A 24,552-nucleotide genomic window follows, 5' to 3' on the forward strand; every position below is an offset into this window, starting at 1 on the left:
GGCCTGACCTTTTGTCGAAGACAGAGAGACGAAGAGAGGGGGGATAAAGATGGCATGAGGGTTCTTCAGGAGGTCAGGAGGAATAAAAGCACAGAAAATATGAAAGCACATCGAGCACTTACGAAGGCAAGAAGTGGATGTTTACCATTTCACCCAAATGACAAACGTAGCACTGCTTTTATCCCCTCTTTCTGTTGCGATGGCCTTGCTGCTTACAGAGGCTACTGAATTTGTTTCCAAGGAATGTCATCTTCAATGACTTCTGTGTCATCATTTCTTTTACATCTTTCTTTTCTTTGTACTTTTGTAAATTTTCACTTTCAAAGAAACATTTTTATTTTCTGTGTACAGTTCAAAGGTGATATAATGTGTATATTACACATGTTTTTGATGGGGCCACTTGTGAAATCCTGCTTTTTTTTTCCGTGACTGACTACTGACTGAAACAACAAAAACAGCAGAAATGAAGTGAAATGTGAACACAAGAAGTGGAAAAGACAGACATCGTCAGGATGGATGTCAGTCGGCACCTTTGTTTGGCCATTTTCCTCAACCAGAGAAAGGATCTCTGGAGTATTTGTGTTTTTCTCTCTCCATCAAGTGAATTTCGTCGTGGACGTGCCCAAACGTCAAGGCCGCCTTGAGCATCAGATCAGCAGAGCAGCGTCGACTCCAGAGTCCCCGTCAGAAAAAGTGCTTTTTCACTGCCTAAAGAATATACGTGTATGTTTAAAGCACACTCTCTGTCTTTGGAAAGGGTTGCCTTTTCCTTCTTAGGGAGCCGATATGTTTGACCATGTCAACTTTCTGTGGTTTCTCATCATCACTCGTGCATAGAAACTGGTCCGTCCAACAAGAGCCAACGTGAATATTGTACATCTCAGCGTACAGTAAAGAGAAAGAGAAAGAGAGGGACATGACATTGTGCCAAACTTTGACACCTTTGACGCCAGTCCTGAAGGACTTTAAGGGGACATTCTGTCGAAGTTTACAGACACTGACTGGTTTGCTCCCTCTGCTGTTTGTAACTTTTACTTTCTTGTGTTTTGATCAGGTGAAGCCGTACTTATTGCTGGGGATCATGACTAACATCTCCCTCCCATTGATGTACAGACCTGCCTCTCCGTGTTGGCTGAGCATGCGTGGGTGTGCGTGCGTGGGGTCAGATGTGACTGTGTGTGTGTGTGTGTGCGTGCGTGTGACAGAATGAGTGTACACGTAAACCTGAGCGAGCGTATCTATGCATGCATGTGTGTAGTCGTGTGTGTATGCCTCTGTTGTGTGTATGTGCGTGTGTGTTCCTGTATAAATCAGTGTCCGAACAAGGCATTCCTACCGACAGTTTGTCCAGTTTTACAACATGAAAAACCAAGGTAAAAATCACTAGAATGAAATGTTGATATAGGATGACAAATCTATGAATATATGAATATAAATATAAATATATATATATATATAATTTTTATGTGCAGATGTTAGTGTCACTAAATGCAACAAATGTTTGCAGAGAAAAAATGATTATGTGGTGTACAACAGGACTCTTGTTCACTTGACCTAAACGTGGAAGCTGCTGATCAGGCCCCCCGTCCTCCCACCCCACCCCCAATCAAGACAAAAGAGAAATCCCACCTGAAGATGCTCAGGCTTCGGTACGAGTTGTGTGTTATTGTGTGTCTATGCTTCTTAGATGACCCTGCTGAGAGAGGACCGTACTTGAACACAAGGAAAAATAAAAAGACTCTTTGCAATCAAACATCACGGTCTCCATTATGGTCTTTTAACAGATGCAGTTTTAGACGGGGACGTCGTGCTCCTCCCTGAATTAGTGGCTCTGTGTGTTTTTACTCATAAGGAAAAGTGAATCGTGTGGGGTATTGTGTGGGTTAATCTGACACACTTTGATGTGTTCTAGATTAATTCACATGTTTGTGCTCTTTCAACCTGTCTTTTCTTCATGAAGGGCTTGAGGTGGCTTTGAAGATCTAACAGAGTTAATAACATAGTGTCAGAATATTTCCCTTCCCACAGTCTTCCTTAGGATTCTGAGCCAGACTTTTAAAACTCTTCTGTAAAAATCAGAAGAATTTGTTCACATGTCCAATCAGGTAAAACAAAGAGATGCTTATTGAGTACAAATACGTTTTTTAGATGATAGTTAGTACTTAAAAGATGTATTGAATGTACAGGGGGACAGTGCACAGCACAGTCACCCCACAACAAACACTACCTTGGAAAAACTTGTATGACCAATTTCAGAATTTCAACATGTCAATTCAACATCTGTTGTGTCTGACAGACAAAATAACACTTAGCTTAGAATATTAGCCAGTTCGGTTTGCTCCTCATAAGTCACTCTGTACAACGTACGTAATGTCAGTCGCTCTGGAGGAGAAAGTGACCTTCAGGTTTGGCTTCAATAGAGAGCCTGCGTTGCAAACTGCGAGTGTGTTGTGGGTGGGTGTTTGACAGGTTTTGTGGACTTGAATACTAACCCCCCCTCCTCCTGGAGTAGCACTTAAGAGCTGTTACACTGGATTATGTTGTCACTAAATATGCATATACAAAACAGATTAGGTGCATTTTAAGGGAGTTTATGAGTTTCACACAAAGTCTTTATAGGCTGCTGATTGCCTGTGTTTTCACGCTACATATTGTCTTTACTGTATTCAGTATGACACCTGAAAAACATCTTGAAACTTCTGAAAAACTGTTTATTTGTTTTCATGTTGCTCCTAAATGAATGAATGTCAGTACATTCATATTCTAGTAGGATCGATGCAGGAAAAAGTTTTTAGATGTCTTTACTAAAGTAAAAGCAGCAATACTACAGTGTAAAAAGTAATTTTGTGAGTGCAAACATCACCAATGCATTCAGACTGCTTCTTATGCAGACAATTTACTGCTGTTGTCCCGCCGGCTGACAGGCAACACTGTTAACATCTTGATACCATCATGTCTTCACACAAACGTATTCGCTGGGGACTCGACTGACAGGCGTGTGGGAGCATGTTGTATGATAATTCTTTGGATATCAGCCGTATTCACACTGATAATGACCCCTTTCAGATGCGAGTTAATGTACTTACACAGCGTAGCGTGATAGGCACGTATATATGCATGACAGGGGGCTTAATATTTGACTGTGATCTTGCCCCAGAGTGACAGTGGTGGGATGTGGTGCTATCAATAATAATAATGCAGACGTGCAAAGCCAATGGAAAGGCTCTGACACCCACCAGCCTCTACTGTCGTCTTAATGACAGCGGAGAGACATCAAAGGGGCAGTAATGGAAATTCTCATTTTGTATTTTCCCTTCTGTTTTGCCTCCATTTTGTGCTGCCCCCCCCCCCCCCCCCCCCCCCATGACTTTGATCCCATTCATTCACATATCCACTCTGAGATTGAAATGAACTTGAAGCACATTACGTGAACGAGGCTGAGAAGTATTTGTGACAATCCACTGGAATTTATGCCTCCCCCTTCCTCCTTTTTCTGCTTCTTTGATACTGTTCAGGTAAGGCCAGGATGTAGTGTTGGGTAATAACTTCATCGTTTTGATTATTAGCCTTTACAATAGAGACAAGCCTCCTCTGTCTGCACACAGTCCCATAGTGGAAGCCCAGTGTAACTTAATGTGGCATGAAAATAGCTCCCCAATTTTCCTGCGCACGCCTCCGGCCTTCACTGTTTCACTCCTTCTCTCCCAGGTTTCTCTCCTTCTAGCTCTGTCAGCGTCCCAGCCGTCACACACCACAGGCCAGACTTGTTTGTGCAGTGCACATGTAGGTGTTTGTCAGCAGAGAGACGGGGAGGACGTGACGTGGGAAAGGGGAGGCACAAAGGAAGGAAAAATGAGGAGATGGACGTAGTGAGGAGCAGGTGGAGGGTCTGTGATTTATACTCTGAGGATTTGAGCGTGAAATCAATTTGTGTTTAAGGAGAAGCGAGGCTCAATGGATCCACTGGGTGCCAAAGATAGACCTTGAGAAATTAATGCTCTCATTTGAAATGGAAGGAGAGGGAAGGGTGGAGCTTGAAGGAGAAAGAAGGTGGAAGGAGGAGCAGTAGGATGGAGAGAGAGAGAACGATTTAAAAGTAGGAAAAGAAGGGCGGAGAGACTTTTGAAAGGATGAAGACAGCATCCTGGGTAAACTAGAAAACTTCTGAAACTTCAGAATAGTTTTTTTGAGTCATGAAAAAATAATGGAAAATGAGAAATGCCCCAGAAAATGTTATATATTTTATTTTAAAAAATGTAAAAATTCTTCTATTTTTCATTAGCTAAGAGATGTCTGTCAAATGTGCCTGCAGCGGCTGGCAGCTGAAATTAGGACCCAGTTCAGGGACAAGATGAAGTTCAAATCGTATGGGTGGCTGTTTCTAAAGAGCTGCACTCATCACAATCTAGAAACTTTTTGTGACACTCGAAGAAACATACAGAAACAATAAGTTGATTTAATATTTGAAGTTAGACAGTCAAAAATAAGAGCTTTATTTTGCTTTGAAACTAATTTAAAATACTCCCCCTAAACCTTAAATAATTGATTTTTTTGGCCATTTTGGTTCAGCGACAACAAGCTGTAAACACAACACAAAATCTTCTCATACGTCAGATATTTCTCACAGGACACACCTCTAAAGATGGATCACAGCTCGGCTGCGAAGCTCTGCTTCAGGATACGGTATGGAGCTTTTTTTTCAGATAACATTACATTAGACACCATATTTATTTTTTACTTTTCCGATCGTATGCCTGCATGAGGCATTTCAGAGTTTACTCGCCCCAGGCAAGTGTAAATGTCGAGCCCTGCCTCGGCATATTTGTTGATTTATAGCCTAACTAATGTGGACTATACTTTGTCTATCCATGCGTAGGATGAAATGGGGCTGCTGTGTTGAATGTAGACATATGCCACAGTGAAAGGTCACTGACAGAGATTTTACTGCACGTTACTGGACATGGGCAGCTGTCCAAAACAACACAATAAGAGCAACAGCACAACAAGCCAAAACTTGGGCGCTAAGAGATGTTGGGACGCCTTATAGTGCTGTGGGGCACTGGGGATTTGTGATGAAAGTGTGTTTATCTACAAACAATATCCTTTTCACAGCATACGTGGTGACGTAATCAGTCCACAAAATATTAAGTGCGTCTGGTTAGATTGCTTACATGGAAATGTTTACTGGCTAATATTGTGTAGTGTGCTTTGCTTCTTCATAGGGATGACTGAGACGCTGCACCGAGAGGTAAAGAGAAAGATGGAGTGTGATTATGGAGGGAAAAGACTAAGATGAGAGATGACTGAAGAGATAAAGTGCAGGTAGAGAAGGTAGGAAAAAAGGCTTTAGCAAATAAGGACTCTAGAGCACTCCTCCCAAATGCCTATTTATTCGAATCAAGTACATGTACCTCTCATTTCTCATTTCACCTGCTGTCATAAATTCTGCTGCAACTAACAACAAATCAACAGGAGAAAAAAAAAAGAAATATGGCAGGAAGAGCTCCCCACAGTGAAGTGTTCGCTACTGTTTGACATGGGTGTTATTGTGGTTCATTAACATCTGTGGGACGTAGCAGGATATTTCAGCTTTGCGAGGCGCTTTCACAGGGCGTCAGCACTAAGCAGTGCCGATTAATGCGGCTGAAGATAGCCACAGAAAGTCAGCAGTGATGGAGAACCTGTATGAAAAGCTCAGCGGGAATAAAAAGTTATGATGAAAAGGTACTCACTGAGTGAATGAAGAGGACAGTCATGTGCAGTCGATAAGATAAAATAACATTATCCTTAACATTACACATAACATTACAACACCTAACAACACATAACATTATCCTTTATTTATCCCACAGCAGGGACACGTTTGTCAGAAAAAAAGATAGAATAAATAAAATGGACATAATGGATATAATGATAAGTAACAGACTCAGTGGTTGAATACTCTTGCCAGGCCAGCACTTTTGAGAGCATAATATGACAAGAGATCATCAAACTTATGAACGTATTAGTTTCTCCGGAGAGGGCCGTGAACCGTCATACTAAAGTTCATGGCAATGGATCCAAGAGTTGTCAAGACATTTTGTTGAAGGGGATCACAGAAGTCATTATGCCACATCCTGTGGCATGAACATCTGTACAAAATGTTATGGAGACATTGACCAAACAACACCTGTGAAACTGTGCAGCTAGCGTGGATAAAAAACAGACTACACCTTGTGTCAGGTGTTCTCATACTTTTGTAAGCTAACACAGAGATCTGATTGTTAATAAAAAAGATCCAAGGACCATCTTTCCAAATAAATAAGAACAATGCAGAACATGGTAAACAAAACAAAACTGTGCTGTATTCAAGGCCAGTACACATTTGGAGAGTTTACTGATGCAGGAGTCTCACACATCTTCATTTCAAAAACTAATCCATTTTGTGTCCTTTCATTTGATGGATGATGTGTTGTGATTGACACAATGATATTGAAACATAGTGTAACTGGTCTTTTTGACACTTTTTGACACTTTTTTGTTTATGTGCATTCTTGAGCACATTTAGACATGAACATAGCTGAAAAGATAAGATGAATGTTGTTTATTTGAACCTTTTGGCAGTACTGCACAGCTGTGTGTCTTCGTGAACAGCTCCTAACCATGGCTCAATCTGTGTCAGCACAAACCTGCACCTGGTGAGAGACTTTTTAGAAAAAAAGTTGTTTTTTACTTTATTAACACAGCTGCCTCTGAATTCGACCTTGTGTGCAGAACAAAGCACGAGCATGGCACCTTTCATTGTACTGAACAGAATCCATCAATAAAACCAAAACCATATGGAGATGAGTGAGTATTTTGCACTCACATGTCTCTGTGGTGCCATTAAAATGAAGGTGTGCGGGTATGGAGGCAGCTGGAAAACTGCCCTCACAGAGTGTATCTGACTTTTCTAAGAGCTTGTGTGCAAAATGAGCTCTGGATGTATTGTTTTCTAAATGAGCTTGACCCCAGTCTCCTTGTGGTGAGGAACTGGAGCAGTGGGAGTAAACCTGTGATCAATACAGCACCACATTATTGCTAATCAATCTGCTTGTTGCATTGCTTCTTCTCTCTCTCCTGTCCTCACTTGATTCAACGTGACTGTGATTGACATGGACACATGTAACTACGTGTATGCTCATATGGGTGGTTCTCTGTCACACACACACACACACACACACACACACACACACACACCATAAGGCACCCTGTCAGGTATTGAATAGTCAGTGCTGCTGAACAGAGAAGAAGCCTTGGTTATTCATGTGTGTTAGTGTTGCTGCAGAGGACCCAGCTGGCTCCTACAGAGCTATGTCTGCCTGTGTGTGTGTGTGTGTGAGAGAGAGAGAGAGAGAGAGAGAGAGAGAGAGAGAGAGAGAAACAGAGAGCATGTGTGTGTGTGTCAGAGGCATGATTGCATGCGTGTGAGAGACTGCGTGTGTGTACACCTGTCAGTTTGAGCAAATTCACTCACCTGTGACGTCCTCATTCTGTCTCTCTGTAAGCTGTCACTGAGAGTGCTCGTCTCAAAGGGCCAGGTAACACACGCACACACACACACACACACACACACACACAGTCATATCAGCCATGGGCAGGTGTTGAGATCACTGACTTCTAAAGAGGATTTCACCTATGGCAGTTTGAATGTGTGCCATGTATTTGCAGCCTGATTAGTGAAAGCTCTCCCTCTCACTCTTTCCATCTCGCATGCACGTGTGCACATCAGAGAGAGAGAACAAGGCGAGGAACAGAGACGAAGAAAGTGTGAGGGAGGAAAATGAGCTGGGTGTGGAGCTCTGTATTTGTCTTTTGCTTCGGAGTTGTGCACTTTCTGTCAGCGACTGTTCAGTTTTTCTGGGACATCACAAGCCGAGTGACGGCGGCGATGAATCCTGCAGGACACAAACGCCCACGTACACAACTGAAGCGGGGCCCTCATGTGATGAAGCGTCATTCTTCCACCTAGTGGCCACATATGCATACACCCTCACATACAGGACATGAATTTATGGGTACGTGCAATGACAGACAGAACCACTGAAAAACATACACACCGGTGACTAGGCTGGACTGACCTTCACTTCATGTGCTTTCACTGGGCATGAAATGAACATCACGATATTAAGAATACTAATTTTTCCAGTAACTAATTTTTTTGGAAATATGGGATCGTTACTCTTAAAGAGGTTTAAAGTCAGAATATCTCGGCCTGTGCTGCTTTGATTTCGACCATTTTGTGCTTTAAAATCTGTCACAAATCCCCCCCAGCTTAAGGACAGCATAGTGCTGAATCACTGGAGTACAGCTTTATTTTAGGTTTTCATGTCATGTAATCTCTTTGGGAGCATCCAAAGTTAGGAATTTCCAAAATTCATTGCTAACATGTCAGTGAAACTGCATAAATCAATCTTATGAGTCATCATATTGATGTTTAGTGCCTTACATTTTTGCTTTTAAAAAGTATGTAAAAAGACCATGTTTTTAAAATAATCCTTAGATACACAGAGATTTATACACAGAGGTCAAATGAGGCCTTTGGAGGCGTGTGTGGCACATCTCACAACAGACCACATGGCCACTGACGCTTACTGTCAACAGGCATTTTGAGAATGCAGAGACTCTGCAGGTGTGATTGTGTACAGTCGTCTTTCTGCAGCTGAAATACTCCCCCAGGCTTCATCAGGAAGGATAACATCTTAATCAACATGTCTTGTTCAATAAGAGTTAACGAAGTCCAAATGCTTCAATTAGACATCAAGATTCACCCTTTTATCAGTACTTTATCAGCAGTCTGACCTGTGAGTGAACTCCTGGCCCTTTGATTGGTTGTCAACACCCTCCTCAGGGACACTGATGCCCTGGCAACTGACACTTTGAGGACAAATGCGATGCTGGGACCTCCTCTCCACTGCCAAAACCCATCGCTCATCAGCAGCGTGTGTGTGTGTGTGTATGTCCATATGTGTGCGTGTGTGTGCGTGCAGTACAATTTGTGGGTGTGGGGTGACATTATAAACAGGTCTTGAAAATTGGCTGATTGCATCTGTATTCTTAATATTTGTCTTGCTTTGTATTTCAATGAATAATTCAAAGGTACTCAATTAAAAACAGTGCATGTGCAACCATATGTGTGTGTGTGTGTGGATTGTGAGCACAGTGAACATCACATCTTCTGATAGTCTGAGTGAAGAACGCAGCTGCCACTTCACACTGCAATTATGCCATTACAGGGTTGACAATTGGCCAGCACGCATCACTGTGACTACACACGCACACACACACACACATACACACTGCAATCATGACCACACATGTAAATGCATGCACACTCACCAGACTCCTCCGACATATCTCATTAAGCACATTGCAGTATTTAAAAAATATATATTGTTGAAAAACACACACATGGCATCCTAAACACAGATACGTATAGATCATATTTTGCAGTACTGTTTATATATAATAGGCCTATATGTTCTCAGCCTTCTAGTGTATGTAGTGAAGCAGAGGCATGTGCATAACCTGAGACTATTACTCTTTCAGTCTTATTTAATTTTTTTCTCAGTTACCTGTAATACTCATAGACTTTGACTGCAGTTCTCAGCTCCGGCTAAGGGCACTGCCATGTCAGCCAATTAATGAACCACTGTGGACTTGCAGTGTGGAAAGTAGGTGGCCTCAGAGACCACCACTGTCACACGGTTTTCTTTTTCTCGCTGTTGAGTTGTCTCTTGCCTTTTATCAGCCCGCCCTGCTGCTGCCTCTCGTGGGTTTGTTGGTGAGAGATGGAAACTGGCTGCTTCATTAGAAGAGGTTTGCTCTCATAAACGCTTCAGATGTAGGTGGACATCCACTATGAAAATGTCTTCTTGGAGGGCAGCAGTATTTATTCCCACAATTAATATTTACATAATATTTAAGTCAGAGATTAGCTCCTGAGCTCAATGAGATCTTTTCATTTTCTGTCACAAAGCAATTAGCACCCTGATACTGGCTTTGGTGACAGGATCCCGTTTCTTTATTAACAGTCATTCTTCTGTTGTATGCAGTGGTTTTTTGTTGCCCACATATGCATTTGTGATTTACTTTCCTATTCAAATGGTGCCTGCAGGCAAAAAGTTTAGAGTGCAGGGGTTCAACTGGAATAATTCAAATGGATATGGAATTACACTAAATAAATGACTAAGTGAAAACAATAATAGTAATAACAATAATGATATTTCGAGTCAATTGCTATTTATTTTTTAAAGTAGCCTATACTGTTTACACTGCTGCTGTTTTATTAACAATTAACAACAGTCAAAATATAAATTCTTCAGATTGTTTTTTTTTTTTGCCTAGGATGGCGAAGGCATGGCCAGCCCTACCCCTCCTCTGATTGGCTTATCGTGATCTCTTTCGTCATACCTAACCTTACAGCATCAAGGAGGGCAACGACAGTCAGAGACGGGGCAGGGCGCGTTATGTCTTCGCCGTCCTGGGGAAAAAAATATTTGGTTTACTGTACCATGTACGCACTGTACACAACGGATTCTGCCGACGTCATCGCGCTCCGCACGCAACTCAACTCTGGACGGATACGCATGACGCAATCACGCACAGTTTCCAAACAATACTCAGGAATAAGCCACGTTGACGATCCAGGCAGAAGAGCAGTCCAGAATCTGAGGCAGAATAAATCTGGAATTTGCTCGCTAGACGCTCTGGTTTGTTCTTGCCGCAGGCTCCAGATCCGAGCGGACATGTCGTCGCCGCCGAAGGAGAAAGTCGAAACCAAAGGAGGACATCTCCCTGCAGGTAGAGCTCCCTGGGCTGCTGTGTTGTTTTTTCAAAGCTTCCTATAAACCCGAAGGCCTTTGTTTCTGCAGCGTCTCAAACCAACAATCACGCGATAACGGTTAATACCTGTGCAGTCTGTACATTTCAGATACCAGCGACTGACAGCGCGCTCGAAACTGCTTGCGATGCACTCTGGCCTATTTCTCAATTTCGCTCCTTTCTTTACTTCCTGATTGGAGTGAGATCTTGCAACATGATGAAACTTGGGTCATATTGTAGCGATAGGTGATCCAACATTTTCGCTGAAGTGTTGCGGTCATTACAGCTGGATTGCTGACGTGGAGGTCACAGGCTCCAGTCTTGTGGATGTGGGCCGGAGAACAACAGATAAGGTGTACGTGGACATGAGCAGGGTTGCAGGGCACTGGGCCTCAGCAGCTGCAGAGAAGATAGGACAGGAAGATAACAAGTGCCCCTCGCACCTGATCTGGGATCTGTAGTGTGGCAGCCTTCAGCAGACACCCAGTTACGTTAATGTACACGTATGAGCACTGAGCACCACTGAGGCCTGAGGTCAAGGCCAGCGACAGAACAGCAGCCCTGCAGCTGCTAACAGCTCAGGGTCTTGCTCAAGGATACCAAGGCAGGACGGCTGCTTGCCAACAGCCGTTTGAACCTCAGTCATCCGTCCTCTTTAACTTAATTATGAAGTTGAAGTCCCAGCGGTTACATTGCCAGTAAAGTCCAAACTCTTCTGTCCACCCACACAGTGTTTGGTTTTCCATAAACATATGGGATATTTTTGTATTTTCTTTTCTTGAATAATCATTTTCAGTGTTCATATGTGTGCGCCCTGTGTGTGTGTGTGTGTGTGTGTGTTGCAGTAAAGGCAGGAGGTATGAGGATAGTGCAGAAGCACCAGCCCACCGCCGCTCCAGAACCACCGCAAAAAGATGACGATGAAGAGGAGTACGTCAGCAGCAGGTAAGAATCACGCTCAGTCATGGAATGGGTGTCGAATGATCCTGATGAGCAGGGGCCCAGGAGCCCACAGGACTAGAGCCCTTTTGAAATGAATGTCAAGATTTTGTTTTGAAAAGTCAGTTAAATCACTGCAGAGAAAGTGATTTTTGCAAAGAGATAACCACAAAGAGTCACAAAAAGATTCAAAATGCTTACAAACACTTTTATATTTATGGCCACTTTGTCTCTTTGCTTATCTTGTTCCTGTATAGAAGAGGTGTGTGTGTGTGTGTGTGTGTGTGTGTGTGTGTGTGTGTTGGGGGGGGTAAGCTGGTAATCAGTCCCACATGCACTAAACCACACACCCTGCAAACTTTGATCCAAGTGATTTAGAAGCTTCTGTGTTTCCAAAAGGCTGCACTGTTGGAGACTTGTGTGCTCTTGGTTGCTAATTTGGTAAACAGCATAATTACTGCGTAATTACAGCATTAACTTGAGCAGCCCGTTCAGTGATTGCCATTGTTTGCTTTAAGCAGCCCTGGTTTGCATGTTTTACATCTCGCTGGCTCTTTTTTCCAGCGACAATAATTGTTCTGCTTCCATATTAGCATGTTTTGGCTTTTGTTTCCCGAATGAATTGTTAGCACCGAGGTCACTCTGTGATGGAGGTGGTGCAAGTCGGTGCATATTTTCAGTGCAGTTGTGTGCATGTTTGCCCGCTTCCACACCCACATGCATATTCACGAGGACGCGTCGGCTATGTGCATATCGGTGCAGGTGGTATGTTCCCACCGCGTGAGAGGTGATAAATGAACAGTGACAGGCAATGCACAGCGGTGAGCAGGATTCAAACACATTGCCAACTGTCGAGAATTTATGTGTGCATTTACTTAAAGCACACACACTTTAGTACATGTTGTATGTTTTTCATTTGTGTTGTTGTTTCAGTATTTTCCTGTAATTCAGAGCAGGAAAACTCCAGTGTGTCAGTAGCAATGCGTCTTTTGCCTTCGCTCAACTTGTCTTTGTGCCAAGATAAGTGGTAATAAGGCTGAGAACTGACATGAAAGTGAGGTCAAGGAGATAACTACAGTATAAAACCATATCTCATACTTCTCAAATGTATAGAAGAGGAAGAAGGTATAACTTCATTAGTCCTCTTATGGAAGTGATTTTTTTTTTTTCTCTGCCATTTTACACATTTTTATTTCCATAATATACTCCCAGAAAAGTCCCACACAGTTATTTCAGCTCTGAATTAAACAAATATTTGGTTATTTGTTATTTGTAAACTCTGAAGATATTCCAAAGAGTGTAAGCTTCATGAATCTGCATTCAGATTTCGAAACAATGACTCCCTGCTGTTTTGCATCGCAGCCTTACCTAAAGATTTGATAAATTTGTTACATAAAGTCGCACTGATAGAGAAGCCAGCTAAATGTCTGTTTGCTCATTATAGGATTTTGTGATTTGAAATATCTCTGGATATTTTCCCTTGTGTGTAAACTTTCGCTCCTCAGGGTCACCCAGAGTTTAATGTTTGCTTTGGTATTTATGTTGCCTGGTTTTCTCCCCAAATTTCCTTGTAGAACTTGCAGTCAAAGAAGAGGAATCATTACTTGGGCTGTGAAAATAAATTAGACAAATGGTGCATTTAAATCACTGAGGGAAACCATTTAAAATCATCCTTTAGCTTGATAAACTCCTCTTGGCCTGGCTGTGCAAACACAGCTTTGCCTTCCTCCTGTGAAATGTTTATCTTTTACTTAGAAAATTACCTGTCGGCGCAAGCAAAAATAGAGAAAGTTACCGCACTCCATCAGTAACTACAGTCAGTGAAAACTGTCTCACTCACACACACTCTGTCTGTCCCTCTCAGTGTCAGGCTGATGGACGTCTAGCAGGTGGCTACTGGGTAAATTTCGCATTAGTAGCAGCCAGTGAAGCGTTGTAGTCAAGGGAACACCTGCCGTACCCAATCCAGCCCAGATGGACAGATGGGGCAAAGGGAGAGAGAGAGAGAGATAGGTGGCCAGGAGGAGAGCGGAGGATTATTATGGTATGGAAAGTGAGAGATGTCATGGCGATATGAAAAGAGCTAGCGAGAGGTTTTATTCAGTAAGAGGAGAAGGAGGGTGGATAAGGATGAGACACGGGCAAGAAAGGGAGGCATAAGCCAGAGCAGACTGGTGATCCAGAACACACTTGCAGCCCACTAACTGTCAGGTGGACGTGTTTCTCAAATGCATCAGGAATAAATCTCGTGTTTCTTCTTCTGTGCAAAAATGTCATGTTCGTTAGAGAAGCAGGAGGGACAAGGCCAGATAAACATATGGTTATCTCATCACCTGCTGCTTATTAAAGTGAATGTGTAGTCGATGAACTGCTCCCACATAGTTTGCATGAGTCCGTCAGCTAAACGTGTAAAAACTACATGCAGGGCGATCACAGGCCTCGTGTCAGTTGCGCTGTCACCTCTCCTACATATTTCAGTGAGGGGTGGATATGTTCCGGAGGCTCAGAGAAAGAGCGGGTGGTGCTGCGTGTACGCTTGACTCAGTCAGCGCACACACACACAGTACGTAGGAACTGTTGTGAAACGTGCAGAAAGCTGACAGCTCATGGTGAAAAGTTGGAAGGGGGCTGAGGAGGAGGAGACGGGCAACAATCAGTTTCTATGGCAACCACCAGTTCGCCCATGGCAACAAACTTCTTGCTCTGCTGAAGCTCAGAAAGATGAGTAGGGTGGTGGTGGTGGTGGCGAGGTATTGCTTTAAAGCTAAAGATGGAGAAGAAAATGCCATACGAGCACATTAATGCACATCTGACTCTTTGACTTATTAATTCAAATTTGCATACTCTGCCTCCCTCTCCTCCCTCACACGCCATCTCCTTTCTTCAAATTCTTCTCTCATGGCACAAAGCGACTCCTCCCCAGGACTCCTCACAGCTCTCTACTGCCACCTGCAGGCTCCATCTGTCTCCACATGCAGCCAGCCTCCTCCCAGTCACACCCAACCACAGCAGAGATCATCAGTACTTTTGGTTTCTCTGCCTGTGTGACCTGCTCTGTGTATCATACTATACCAATAAAATAACCATGTCAGTAGCATAATCTTCTGGCTAAAGCTTTTTTATGGTATCTAGATTAAGGTGTTAGGACCTGAAGTAGTGTGTGATTTAAAAAGTCTTAAGCTGAATGCTTATCAGCCACTTATCAAGCGTGACATAAACCTGTCATCTTTGTCTGCCTACAACATGTGACTACACAGTATCTGTGTATTTAGCTGCCACTCAGGTGAAAAGCTTCCTGCTTTCTATCTGACTTGGAAAATCTGTCTTTTTACACGACTCAGATTCTTGTTAGCTGCCTGTCTTTCTGACAGGCACTCCTGTCTGTCTGTCTGTGTAGTCATGCCCTGCCTGTCTGCCGTCAGTCTTTCTGGCCTGAATGTCCAATCCCGTCAACACAACCCGGCCAACTTTGATGCTTACATGCTTCAAATGCAACACTGACTTTTGTCTTCCTTCATCCCTGATTTTGTTTCATGCCTCCCCTCCCTTTGTGACATGTTTTCAGTATTTCAGGATTTATCTGCAGATTGCACAATGCAGACAGACATTCGGCGAAATAGAGACATGTGACAAACCAGCGTGAGGTCAATACAAGCCCACGCTGACTCAGTATGTGAATACGTATCCAACCGAGCGTGCCTTTTCACCTGAACCCCACTGCGTCACGCCTCTCTGTAGCTTCAGCTGAAATTGAAACAGACGCAGTGTGTGTGTGTGTGTGTGTGTGTGCGCGCGAGTGTGTGCATATGTGCCTGTGCGTGTCTTTGCCACATGGATGGTGTAAAACAAGTAGAAATGAATTTTTAGAAAATGTGAAGTTGTTTTAAGATACTTTACCTGTTAAGCATCCATCCATTTTCTATACCGCTTACCCGTCAGGGTCGCGGGGGGCTGCCTGTCCCAGCTGACTACGGGCGAGAGGGGTGGTTCAACCTGGACTGATCACCAGTCAGTCGCAGGGCTCAAACACAAAGACAGACAACCACATACAACCTATGGGCAATGTAGAGTAGCTAATTAACCTAACGTGCATATTTTTGGGATTGTGGGAGGAAGCCGTAGAAAACCCACACAGGCACAGGGAGAACATGCAAACTCCACACAGAAGGGCCCAGACTGGGATTCGAACCTGAAACCCTCTTGCTATGAGGTGACAGTGCTAACCACTGCACCATTTCAGTCATATTTGTAATGGAAGCATATTCTTCTGCTCAATGCAGCATAGCACCCGGACAGTTGTGTTTAAGGTGAGCTTATAGCTAACAGGCATCATGTTAGTCCCCGTTAGCATTTTGTAGCTTTTCTCATCTATGTGGCACTTGCCATATGCTCATTCATTCCTCCTTCTTTTTGTTCCTCAGATGACCTTGAAATTTTTAAAACTACTTTTAGCAAAAAGCTAGCAAGATCACCTCACAGCGAGCAGAGCCTTAATTTGAATGAGGAGCTCTAATGTTGTTAATATGCCATATTTTAGTAAATTGACTTTCTAATAGAGAGCCTCTCAACCCCACATTTGTACGCGTGGCTCGTGATGAATAATCAGAGAAGTCCAAGCATTAATTTAATAGCAAGGTGTAAATATTCTCATTAAGATAAGTAGGGGATGGTTATTTAGTGCCAAGATGTTGATGATGTTGTTGCAGAGAATGAGGTTAGCCAGATGTGTTGAGAGTCCATAACTGGTAATTGCCGGTGATTAAAAAGTTGTGTATGCATCGTGAAATATTTGAAAGAAAGTAGCAGATGTTTTAGATGTTCTGTTTTGCTCAGTGATTAGATTCTGGCTGCTGAAGTTGTGGTTCCGTTTTCATCTTTTCAACATACTTAGGCTGTTAATGAGGTAGACCGTAAGTTGGACATGCTTGCTGCTGTAGCTAATGTCTTTGAGTGGAGTTTTGAAGGTGACTACCACAACCGTACTCCTTTGCCGGGGGGTGGAGAGTGACTCCGCCGTAAAATTAGACGGCGCTCGTTTGTCATGTCAAGGTCGATACTTACCTCAGGTTCCGCATTCCTCCTCCTCATCCTTTCCTCTGCCTGCATTCCTTTCCTTTTCTCTGTGTCTGAATGAGCGCTCACTTCCCTCTCTGCTCCATCCTCTTCTCCTCTCCTCTAACAGTCTATTATTATATTGGTTTCTCTCTCCCCTGTCCTCCCTGCCCTCTCGCCTTCACTCGCCACTCCTCCCCCCCATTTCTGTCTGCCCCGGCCTGCCTTTACCTCTTCACCCCCTGTCTTTGCTCCTCTTCCTCTGCCTTTCCTCTTAGCCTCCTTCCCCATCCTTTCTTTTATCATCTTCCTCCTTCTCTTTAGCTCTCTTCTTTTCCTCTTGCAGCTTCAGCTTCCTCCCTCCCTCTCTCTCTTCTCATGCTTTCCCTCTAAAAGCTGTGAGCCCCAGTGTTTGGCCAGGATGAATGGGAGCTATTTAAGCTGTTGGCAGGTCCATCCGGTGTGTGTGTGTGTGTGTGTGTGTGTGTGTGTGTGTGTGTGTGTGTGTGTGTGTGAGTGAGTGTATGTGTGTTTGTGTGTGTTTTGCCAGAAAGAGAAAGACTGTGGGTGTTATGTGTTCCAACAACTTTGGATGTTCAGATTTTGGCACAGTGTCACTTTTGGAGGTTTTGGATTAGCCACATAGGTAAATCAAACGCTGGCTTACTGTGCACACAGTAAGCTGCACCCTCGACCTGCACACAGTATTATTACATTTCACACACAATCACCACAGAATAAAGCACTGGACACACACTCTGCTTGCTAAATTGTGCATTGTTTTGCAAATAATTTTCAATTTTCTCTCTCTCTTTTTCTTCTTTTTAGTCCACCAAAGGCCCCCGTGATTGTGTCTGGAGTAGTTACAAAGGTAACACACACACACACACACACACACACGTATACACACATGTATATACTCAGACCACCAGCACTGTTGAAATACACATTATAAGGTGGTTTATATCTGGGACATGAGCTCTGCAGGGAGAGGTAGAGGCATAGCATCGAGATAGAATGAGAGAAAAAGGGAAAATAAGGCAGGGGAGGACCAGGAAATGGAGAGAATGCCAGTGGAGAGCCGGAGAGAGAGAGATAAAATGTGATAAAGTAGGGAATGATTCAGACCAGTAGTGAAGTATCTGTAATTAAAGATAATGCTGTGAGTTTTATTGTAGAATAACACTTTTACATGCTCATTATACATATTATATTCAATAAGGTGAGGCCATAAATCAAGTACAAGCATTACTGCAACTGTATCAGCCCAGGTCTGTGTATGTGTTTAGGCTTTGATAGCCTTGACTCGCCACTGATAAGCTGCTCGAAGTCTGTCAATAGCCATGTTTGTTTAATTCTTTTTTTAATGTATGTCTTGGATTTAGTGTGTGTGTGTGTGTCAGAAAGAGAGAGAGAGAGAGTGGGAGAGAAAAAGTGTCCTTGACTCCACGGATGGTTCCGTTCCATGGCTGTCAGACCAGGTAGATTGTTTGTGGAAGATTGCAGTGATATCAGTAAGGTGGCAGGCATCCCATTTATCCCCCGATCCTCCTCTAGCCTTTCCATTCGCCCCCTATCACTGCCATCAAACCCAGAGGCTAGCACTGCACAAATGCTCAGAAAAGCCTTTTAGCAGCTAAGTGAAACACTTCAGCATGTGTGTGTGTGTGTGTGTGTGTGGATCCCCTGCTGGGGATTTTTTTTTTTTTATGTAAAAATCCAGACGTTTCCTGGCTCTCTATTCTCTAGCTTTCCTTTCTGCTTGCTTGTAAAAATTATTCGACCAAAGGTACTGAGGGTGGACATCTAAAGTCGGGCCAGTTAGTTCAGGTAATAAATATATTCCTTCCTCATGCCCAGAGTACATTTCATGGTTCAGACCTCATGTCCTTCTGCCCACTGGGATCAGATCTCACCTCGTCTGTACCCCCAAAACACACAGTTATCCCTGTGTTAACTCAAGTCATCATACCTCAGGAAGGACAAGATAAGTTGTTTTTTTATGACCTCTGTATTATGCACAGATGTATTCATTTTGATAAAAATCTGTTCATCGTGACTGAGGCAGAAATGTTCACAGACAAGGTAATGTTTTTAAGTTGTATTCACATGATGTTTAGGTGAGTTCACTGACTTTCTTCCTCATTCTCTGACTCTCTCGGTTTAAACATTGTTATAAGCATTTGCAAAAATATAAACAGCTCAACAAAATATATAACTAAGGTCTAGTCATTTTTAGATATTTTAATGTGGAAATTCTCCATATTAGATCTTTAATGTGAACAATTTATAGTTCCTGACGCAAATGGAAGTAGATTTCATTCTGCAAGATTTCTTCCATTTCATACATTCTTTAAAATATTCAAAGGAAAATTACAATTGGACACAAAATATGACAAATAATATCACATATTTTCTCCCAATGGGTATTTTGTTTCTGTGCTAAAATGGTATAAAGGAGATGGGAGACGTACCTTTGTCAACCACCTTCACTGTGTGCAATAGTAATACAGTTCTTTTGTTGCCTTCCCTCCCATACCTCCCCTTCAGTAGGCTAGAGATAGAGGGAAGCTTTGAGCTTCAGAAGAGAGAGGAGAAGGACAATTGGAGGTCAAATTCATCCAAAGCTCATGCAGTTTCCTGTGGAGTTGTCTTTACATGAAAGAAACACACATGGTAAATGTTTTGTGCCCACCCACACACATACACATGCAGGAAAACTAGTGCAAATACAGTACAAAACCAGCACACGCATAAAGAGAGGATTAGAGTCAAGCAAGGATGGGGTGGGCGAGAAAGTTCAGCAAGAGGTTTATGCAGATGGGCAGTGTCTGTTTGCCTAGAGTTGATTAAATTGCTTATAAAGCTGGATCCCAAGAAATCAGAACATGAGGAAACCATGTGGTTTGCTATTATATCAGTGATGGCGTAGTCACCACCCCATATGGAAACATCTGGACAGATGAGATAGCATCAGCAAAAAACCAACTAAATCCGGCATTTAAATGAAAAAATCCTTCAATATTAATCCACTTAGTCATACATGAGGCAATGTAATGTGTGCTTTTCATAGAAGCTGTCTTTAAGCAACTGGTTCCCCAGCTTTTTACTAAGCCCACCACCCACGCCCACTGTGCTGTATGCAAAACCTCCTTTTCACACCCAAACAAATGCATGTGTGCAATGCTGCAACTATCAATTTCATCCATCCACTTGTGCTAATGTTTCTCTCTCTCTCGTAAATGGGATTTGGGTTAAGAGGACAAGAGAGACAAGTCACAAGTCACATGAGCTAATGGGTAAATCAAGGTGTCTGACGCGAACCAGTGAAGAATGGGAGGAAGACGCATAAGAGAGGAAACAGAAAAATCAAGAAAGACAGAAATAAATATTGGCAGGTAAAGATAAAAAGACAGAAGGAGAAAACCGAGTCCCAATTGTAGTAAGTCTTTGATTAAAATTCTGCATTGCTCTCTGAATGATCAAATTCCTGCTCTGATCCGATTTAGAAGCGAAGCTGTTTATGGGCATTTTTCTTGGAATAAGAGATTGAGGTTACAGAGCAGATGAGCAGGGACAGCGTGAGTGTTACATACTTTACCCTTCATGCACTTTGGGGATTTTTTCATTATGATTATCAGATGGAAAAGATGTACTGTGTGCAGGCAAAAGCACAAACTGCAAAACACTGTACACATTGATGTTGTGTTTACTGTCCAGTTAATATAATTTGGGGTGATCTTTTCCCCCTCATTCTTGTAAATTATACTAGTTACGGAAGTCGCAAAACTCGCACAACAATTTTGTTTACAGTGTTTAACCTTGATGACGAGCGTCTTACTGATAACAACTGCATCGCTTCTCTGCAACTCTTAGCACAGTTTGATTGATGTTTGTAACAGATGAGATGCACAAAAGCTCGTTTACATTATCATGTGAAAATTTAGCTTCAATCATAATTTTCCCAGCTGACAAATATAAAACAAAGGGATTTATTTTCAGACTGGAGAAACCTCCTGTTTTGATTGTATCTGTAACACAAGGAGGAGGAACAATCATAGTTCTTTTTTAGTTCCTGCTCAGTAGGTACTTTCCAAGCACAAGAGGAATGTTGAGTTCTCCGAGTGTGCTGTGATTGGTTTAGATTGGATTAGTGGAACAGTGAACACATTAGCCAGTGCAACACCATAAAATGCCATTTTTAAAAACCTGTGTGAAGCATAAGCTGTCACTTCAGCTTTCCTATTGATGGTGCGGATCCAAACAGAATTAAGCCCCTTAAAGGTATGTGATTCAAAGGAGATCCCCAGTAGGCACTTCCTCCCAGAAAGTACCCAGAACTGTTTGGTCTAACAACACCCAATGAGGTTCATGTTTGTTTAACAGGAAGACAATGTATCAACTAATTTTGCAGCTTTGGTTGTAAGCTTGTGAGTGTCTTCTCTTTTTGTGCAGTTCATCCTTTTCACCGTGAATACTATTGATTGACTGTGTTCTGTTCAGGGTGATAAGGACTTCACCCCTGCAGCTGCCCAGGTGGCCCACCAGAAGCCCCAGCCTTGTGTCCCCAAGCTGCCCCATGTGCAGCACATCAACCAGCACATCCACCAGCCCCGCAAGTGAGCCAGGCAGCAGGCTACAACGGCTACGCTAACTCCACCAGCCAGCCTTCCCCAATGGAACACATAGGATGAAGATGTTTCCCCAGCAGACACAGATCTCCAAAAAAAATCAAAGTAGTTTTTCTTAGGCTGTTGCATTATGTCCTGGCAATTTATCAATCAATAGACAACCACTGCCAACACAGCCATTGTACAAGTCCCACTCTTTACACCCCTGCTGCATTGGTGGTTCTGCACTTTTGGATCCTCTCCTCAAGAGGGACTGTTTTGACACTTAAGGTTGGATAAGTGGGCGATGGGTCTTCTAAAATGGCTTTCACTGTAGAATTAAACATTAACGTAGAAAGTGATTACAGATCTGAGTCTGTGGGGGAAAACTCTCACCCCAGCAATGTGCCGACCAATACCACACATCACAGTAACCAGCCAATCACAGAAACATATCAGTCAGACCAACTAACCAACCAATCACCTTGCAGTGATGAGCCTAAGCTCCAACCTTCTACCTATGATCTTCGCTGACCAAAAAAAAACAAATCACAAGGTTTAAACCAGTTTTACATCATTGACACTGTGTTGGAGACTGTTGCAAAATTGCACGACTACCGCATGGATCGGGTTAAAGTAGCCAATTATGAACAGATATTAAAGGTATAGTAACAATCAGTGCAGACAAGAAGTTTAAATATTATTGATGCTCAATAAGCAGAACCACTGAGATGCCGAACATGACCGATTTCTCAGTGATGATGGCTACTTGTTGGTGTCATGACTAAAGATATCCAGCTGTGGTTATAGCAGCAGTCCATATAACTTTCGGGCCATATCAAAGCCTGTTTAGCTTTTGCTACAAATTCCTTCAGTATTCTTCTGTTTTATTTGTCTTACTGGTCTCTGATCTGCTCTCCATCTTTGCTTGCCTTGTTGGAGTTGTCATCATGCCCATCCTTTACTGGAAATGTTGAAGGGTAACTTTTTATTTTCAACCCGGATCCTATTTTCCCATGTTTTGTGTCTAAATGACTAATGGAGACCACAGTTTTTAAAATTGGACCAGTCGCAACATGGGCTGAAATGTAATGCATGCAGGCACCATCAAAGTACATCCACTTAAAGTGCTTGTTTTTGCGACTGACAAGCTCAGATTGTTATTCTAAATATCGGACAAAATATGGAAAGGTTCTATACGCAGACAGACCTTTTTATTAAAGAGTAAGATCCTCTTTGGTTTAATCAGAAACAGCTGCTGTCACTTTCACCAGTCACCAGACTCCATTTACAGAGTCAGTAATTTCATCATTGTAAAATAAACTCCATTCAATTTCAGCCCAAAAACAAAATTAAACTCACCAAAACATCCTAATTCATCTTTTCCCAACAGTCACCAACTATGTTTTGGTCAAAATAAACCGTTAATTCTAAGATCCAGGTTGAAACATAGGTTGAAAATTTACCCTTTAACTAATTTTAATGCAAACTTCATAGTAAAATGCTTACCAACAGTGCCTCATTGCTTGGATTTCTGATTTTTTTTTTCTCATTTGACTCACATGTCTGTTGTGTCTGCTGCAAAATGCATTCAGTTACAGTGAAGCAACTGCAGGGTGCTTTGTGTTTGCATTAACATTAACATTAGTCTGAACATCATGAGGGAGTAATGCACTTTGATTACAAGTTGAACAAAGCTTTGGCAGGGAAGCAGTTGAGGCTCTCAAGATGAAGTTACATTCCATAAAAAAGTGTTTAAACAAACACGCCAACCGTGTGGCGGTTTGTCGGTGTATAAGGAGTGTTTTTCTTATTTCTACTTTCCAGAATATCTGCAGCTGTGGCTTGTTGCATATCACAGATCTTTATCAGTGCCCAAAGTCTAGATTTCCATTTTACCTTATAAACGATGCATATCAACACATACAAACACATGACCTTTATGCTTAATCACCCATCCCCTTACACTTAAGTGTCATTTATGGCAACACTAATGTTCAGGTTTCCAGGACAGAAAGAAAGAAATTTATCTAGCCAAGAATGAATAATTTCCTTTGTTAATTTAAGTTTGAAAGAGTTTTATTTTTGTTTTTGCTCAGTTCTTTTTCTTGAGTAAATTGTTCAAATTGTACAAATCTTTAATCATTGAGTGGACTTAGGTATTAGGTGTGGTTGTGATAGTAAATAAAGGTATAGACTATCTTAAAAATGACTGGACTCATTTATAACATTTGCGGTTCCAATATTTTGTACTCTGATGAAGTTCAAAGTAGTCCTGCTTGATGGGTTGTGTACGGTGGCCGGGAAGTGCAAAACATTACAAAATGTGAAACACTTTTACAACGTTTGACACAAATTTACATTTTAGAAAACATTTTTACATATCACAAAACAAAATTACGTTACCAAACCAAATTTGCGAGTCCGAAACAATTTTACATTTCAGAAAACAAATTAACATCACAGGAAACACTTTTACAAACGCCGAAACAAATCTACAAGTGGCGAAACACTTTTACGTTTTCAAGAATCAACCGGAAAGGGAATGTACCAACTCCGGAATTGGACCGGAAGTGATAGCAGGGAGCGGCTAATACGAATTATTGTCGTTGATGGAGTTCACGGTCATCCAAGATGGACAGCGAAAGAGTGAAGTTTTGCCCGTTCTGTGGACAACATATGGGCCGCTTTACGCGGTTTTGTTTTTCGTGCGGTCAGTCTTTAGCGTTTTTTAAATAGCATGGACCAGTCGGAAGGACCAGATATGCTGCCGCAGTGCTAAGATACTTTAACGAGGGACACTCGTACGCTGTAATCTCAGACATGATGTCATGTTTGCACGGTGTTCATTTCAGCTTGAGGTCTCTGAAAAGCAAACTGAATGAAGCCGGGTTATATCGCAGAAAGGATTACTCCTCTACAAACGCCGTAATAAGGGCCATCCGACTGGAACTTCGTTCACCTGGAGAGCTGTTTGGCTAGCGCGTGATGTCGCAGGTACTCAAACAAAAGCTCAATCTGAGTGAAGAGGGATCACGTGATGAATTTGCTCAGGGAGCTCAGTCCTCGATGGTGTGAGAGAGGAAAGCGTAGCACTCATTGTTATGAT

The 24,552-nt window shown here is 42.4% G+C and overlaps 2 protein-coding genes across 10 annotated transcripts in view; both read left to right on the plus strand.

Moving 5' to 3' along the window:
• ctnnd2a (catenin (cadherin-associated protein), delta 2a) overlaps positions 1 to 1,753 on the plus strand; it is a 222,589-nt gene extending 220,836 nt beyond the window's left edge. For 5 of the 9 annotated variants that reach the window (XM_046372048.1, XM_046372046.1, XM_046372047.1 and 2 more), the window contains one exon: positions 1 to 1,188. This exon is cut by the window's left edge and continues 937 nt beyond it. Coding sequence is in view for 1 of the 9 variants with exons in the window: in XM_046372051.1 (XP_046228007.1) it covers positions 1,055 to 1,210 (156 nt within the window). In the remaining 8 variants the exon portion in view is untranslated. The other 4 variants (XR_006841506.1, XR_006841504.1, XR_006841505.1 and 1 more) reach the window with 4 other exon arrangements.
• An 8,848-nt stretch (positions 1,754 to 10,601) lies between these two features.
• On the plus strand, positions 10,602 to 22,027 carry LOC124049924 (death-associated protein). Its single transcript, XM_046372054.1, has 4 exons — positions 10,602 to 10,821; positions 11,688 to 11,787; positions 17,662 to 17,704; positions 21,337 to 22,027. The coding sequence occupies exons 1-4, from the start codon at positions 10,608 to 10,610 to the stop codon at positions 21,454 to 21,456; spliced, it is 477 nt and encodes a 158-aa protein (XP_046228010.1). The 5' UTR covers positions 10,602 to 10,607; the 3' UTR covers positions 21,457 to 22,027.
• The last annotated feature ends 2,525 nt before the right edge of the window (positions 22,028 to 24,552 follow it).

This window comes from Scatophagus argus, chromosome 18 (genome assembly GCF_020382885.2).
Source record: "Scatophagus argus isolate fScaArg1 chromosome 18, fScaArg1.pri, whole genome shotgun sequence".
In the NCBI taxonomy this organism is placed as follows: Eukaryota; Metazoa; Chordata; class Actinopteri; family Scatophagidae; genus Scatophagus; species Scatophagus argus.

What these genes read in the sequence shown, in the direction of transcription:
- LOC124049924 (XM_046372054.1), top strand. Translation starts at nt 10,608, where the DNA reads ATGACGCAATCACGCACAGTTTCCAAACAATACTCAGGAATAAGCCAC. An exon ending in AGGAGGACATCTCCCTGCAG is followed by an intron (nt 10,822 to 11,687) that starts GTAGAGCTCCCT and finishes TGTGTGTTGCAG; the next exon opens with TAAAGGCAGGAGGTATGAGG. An exon ending in GAGGAGTACGTCAGCAGCAG is followed by an intron (nt 11,788 to 17,661) that starts GTAAGAATCACG and finishes TCTTCTTTTTAG; the next exon opens with TCCACCAAAGGCCCCCGTGA.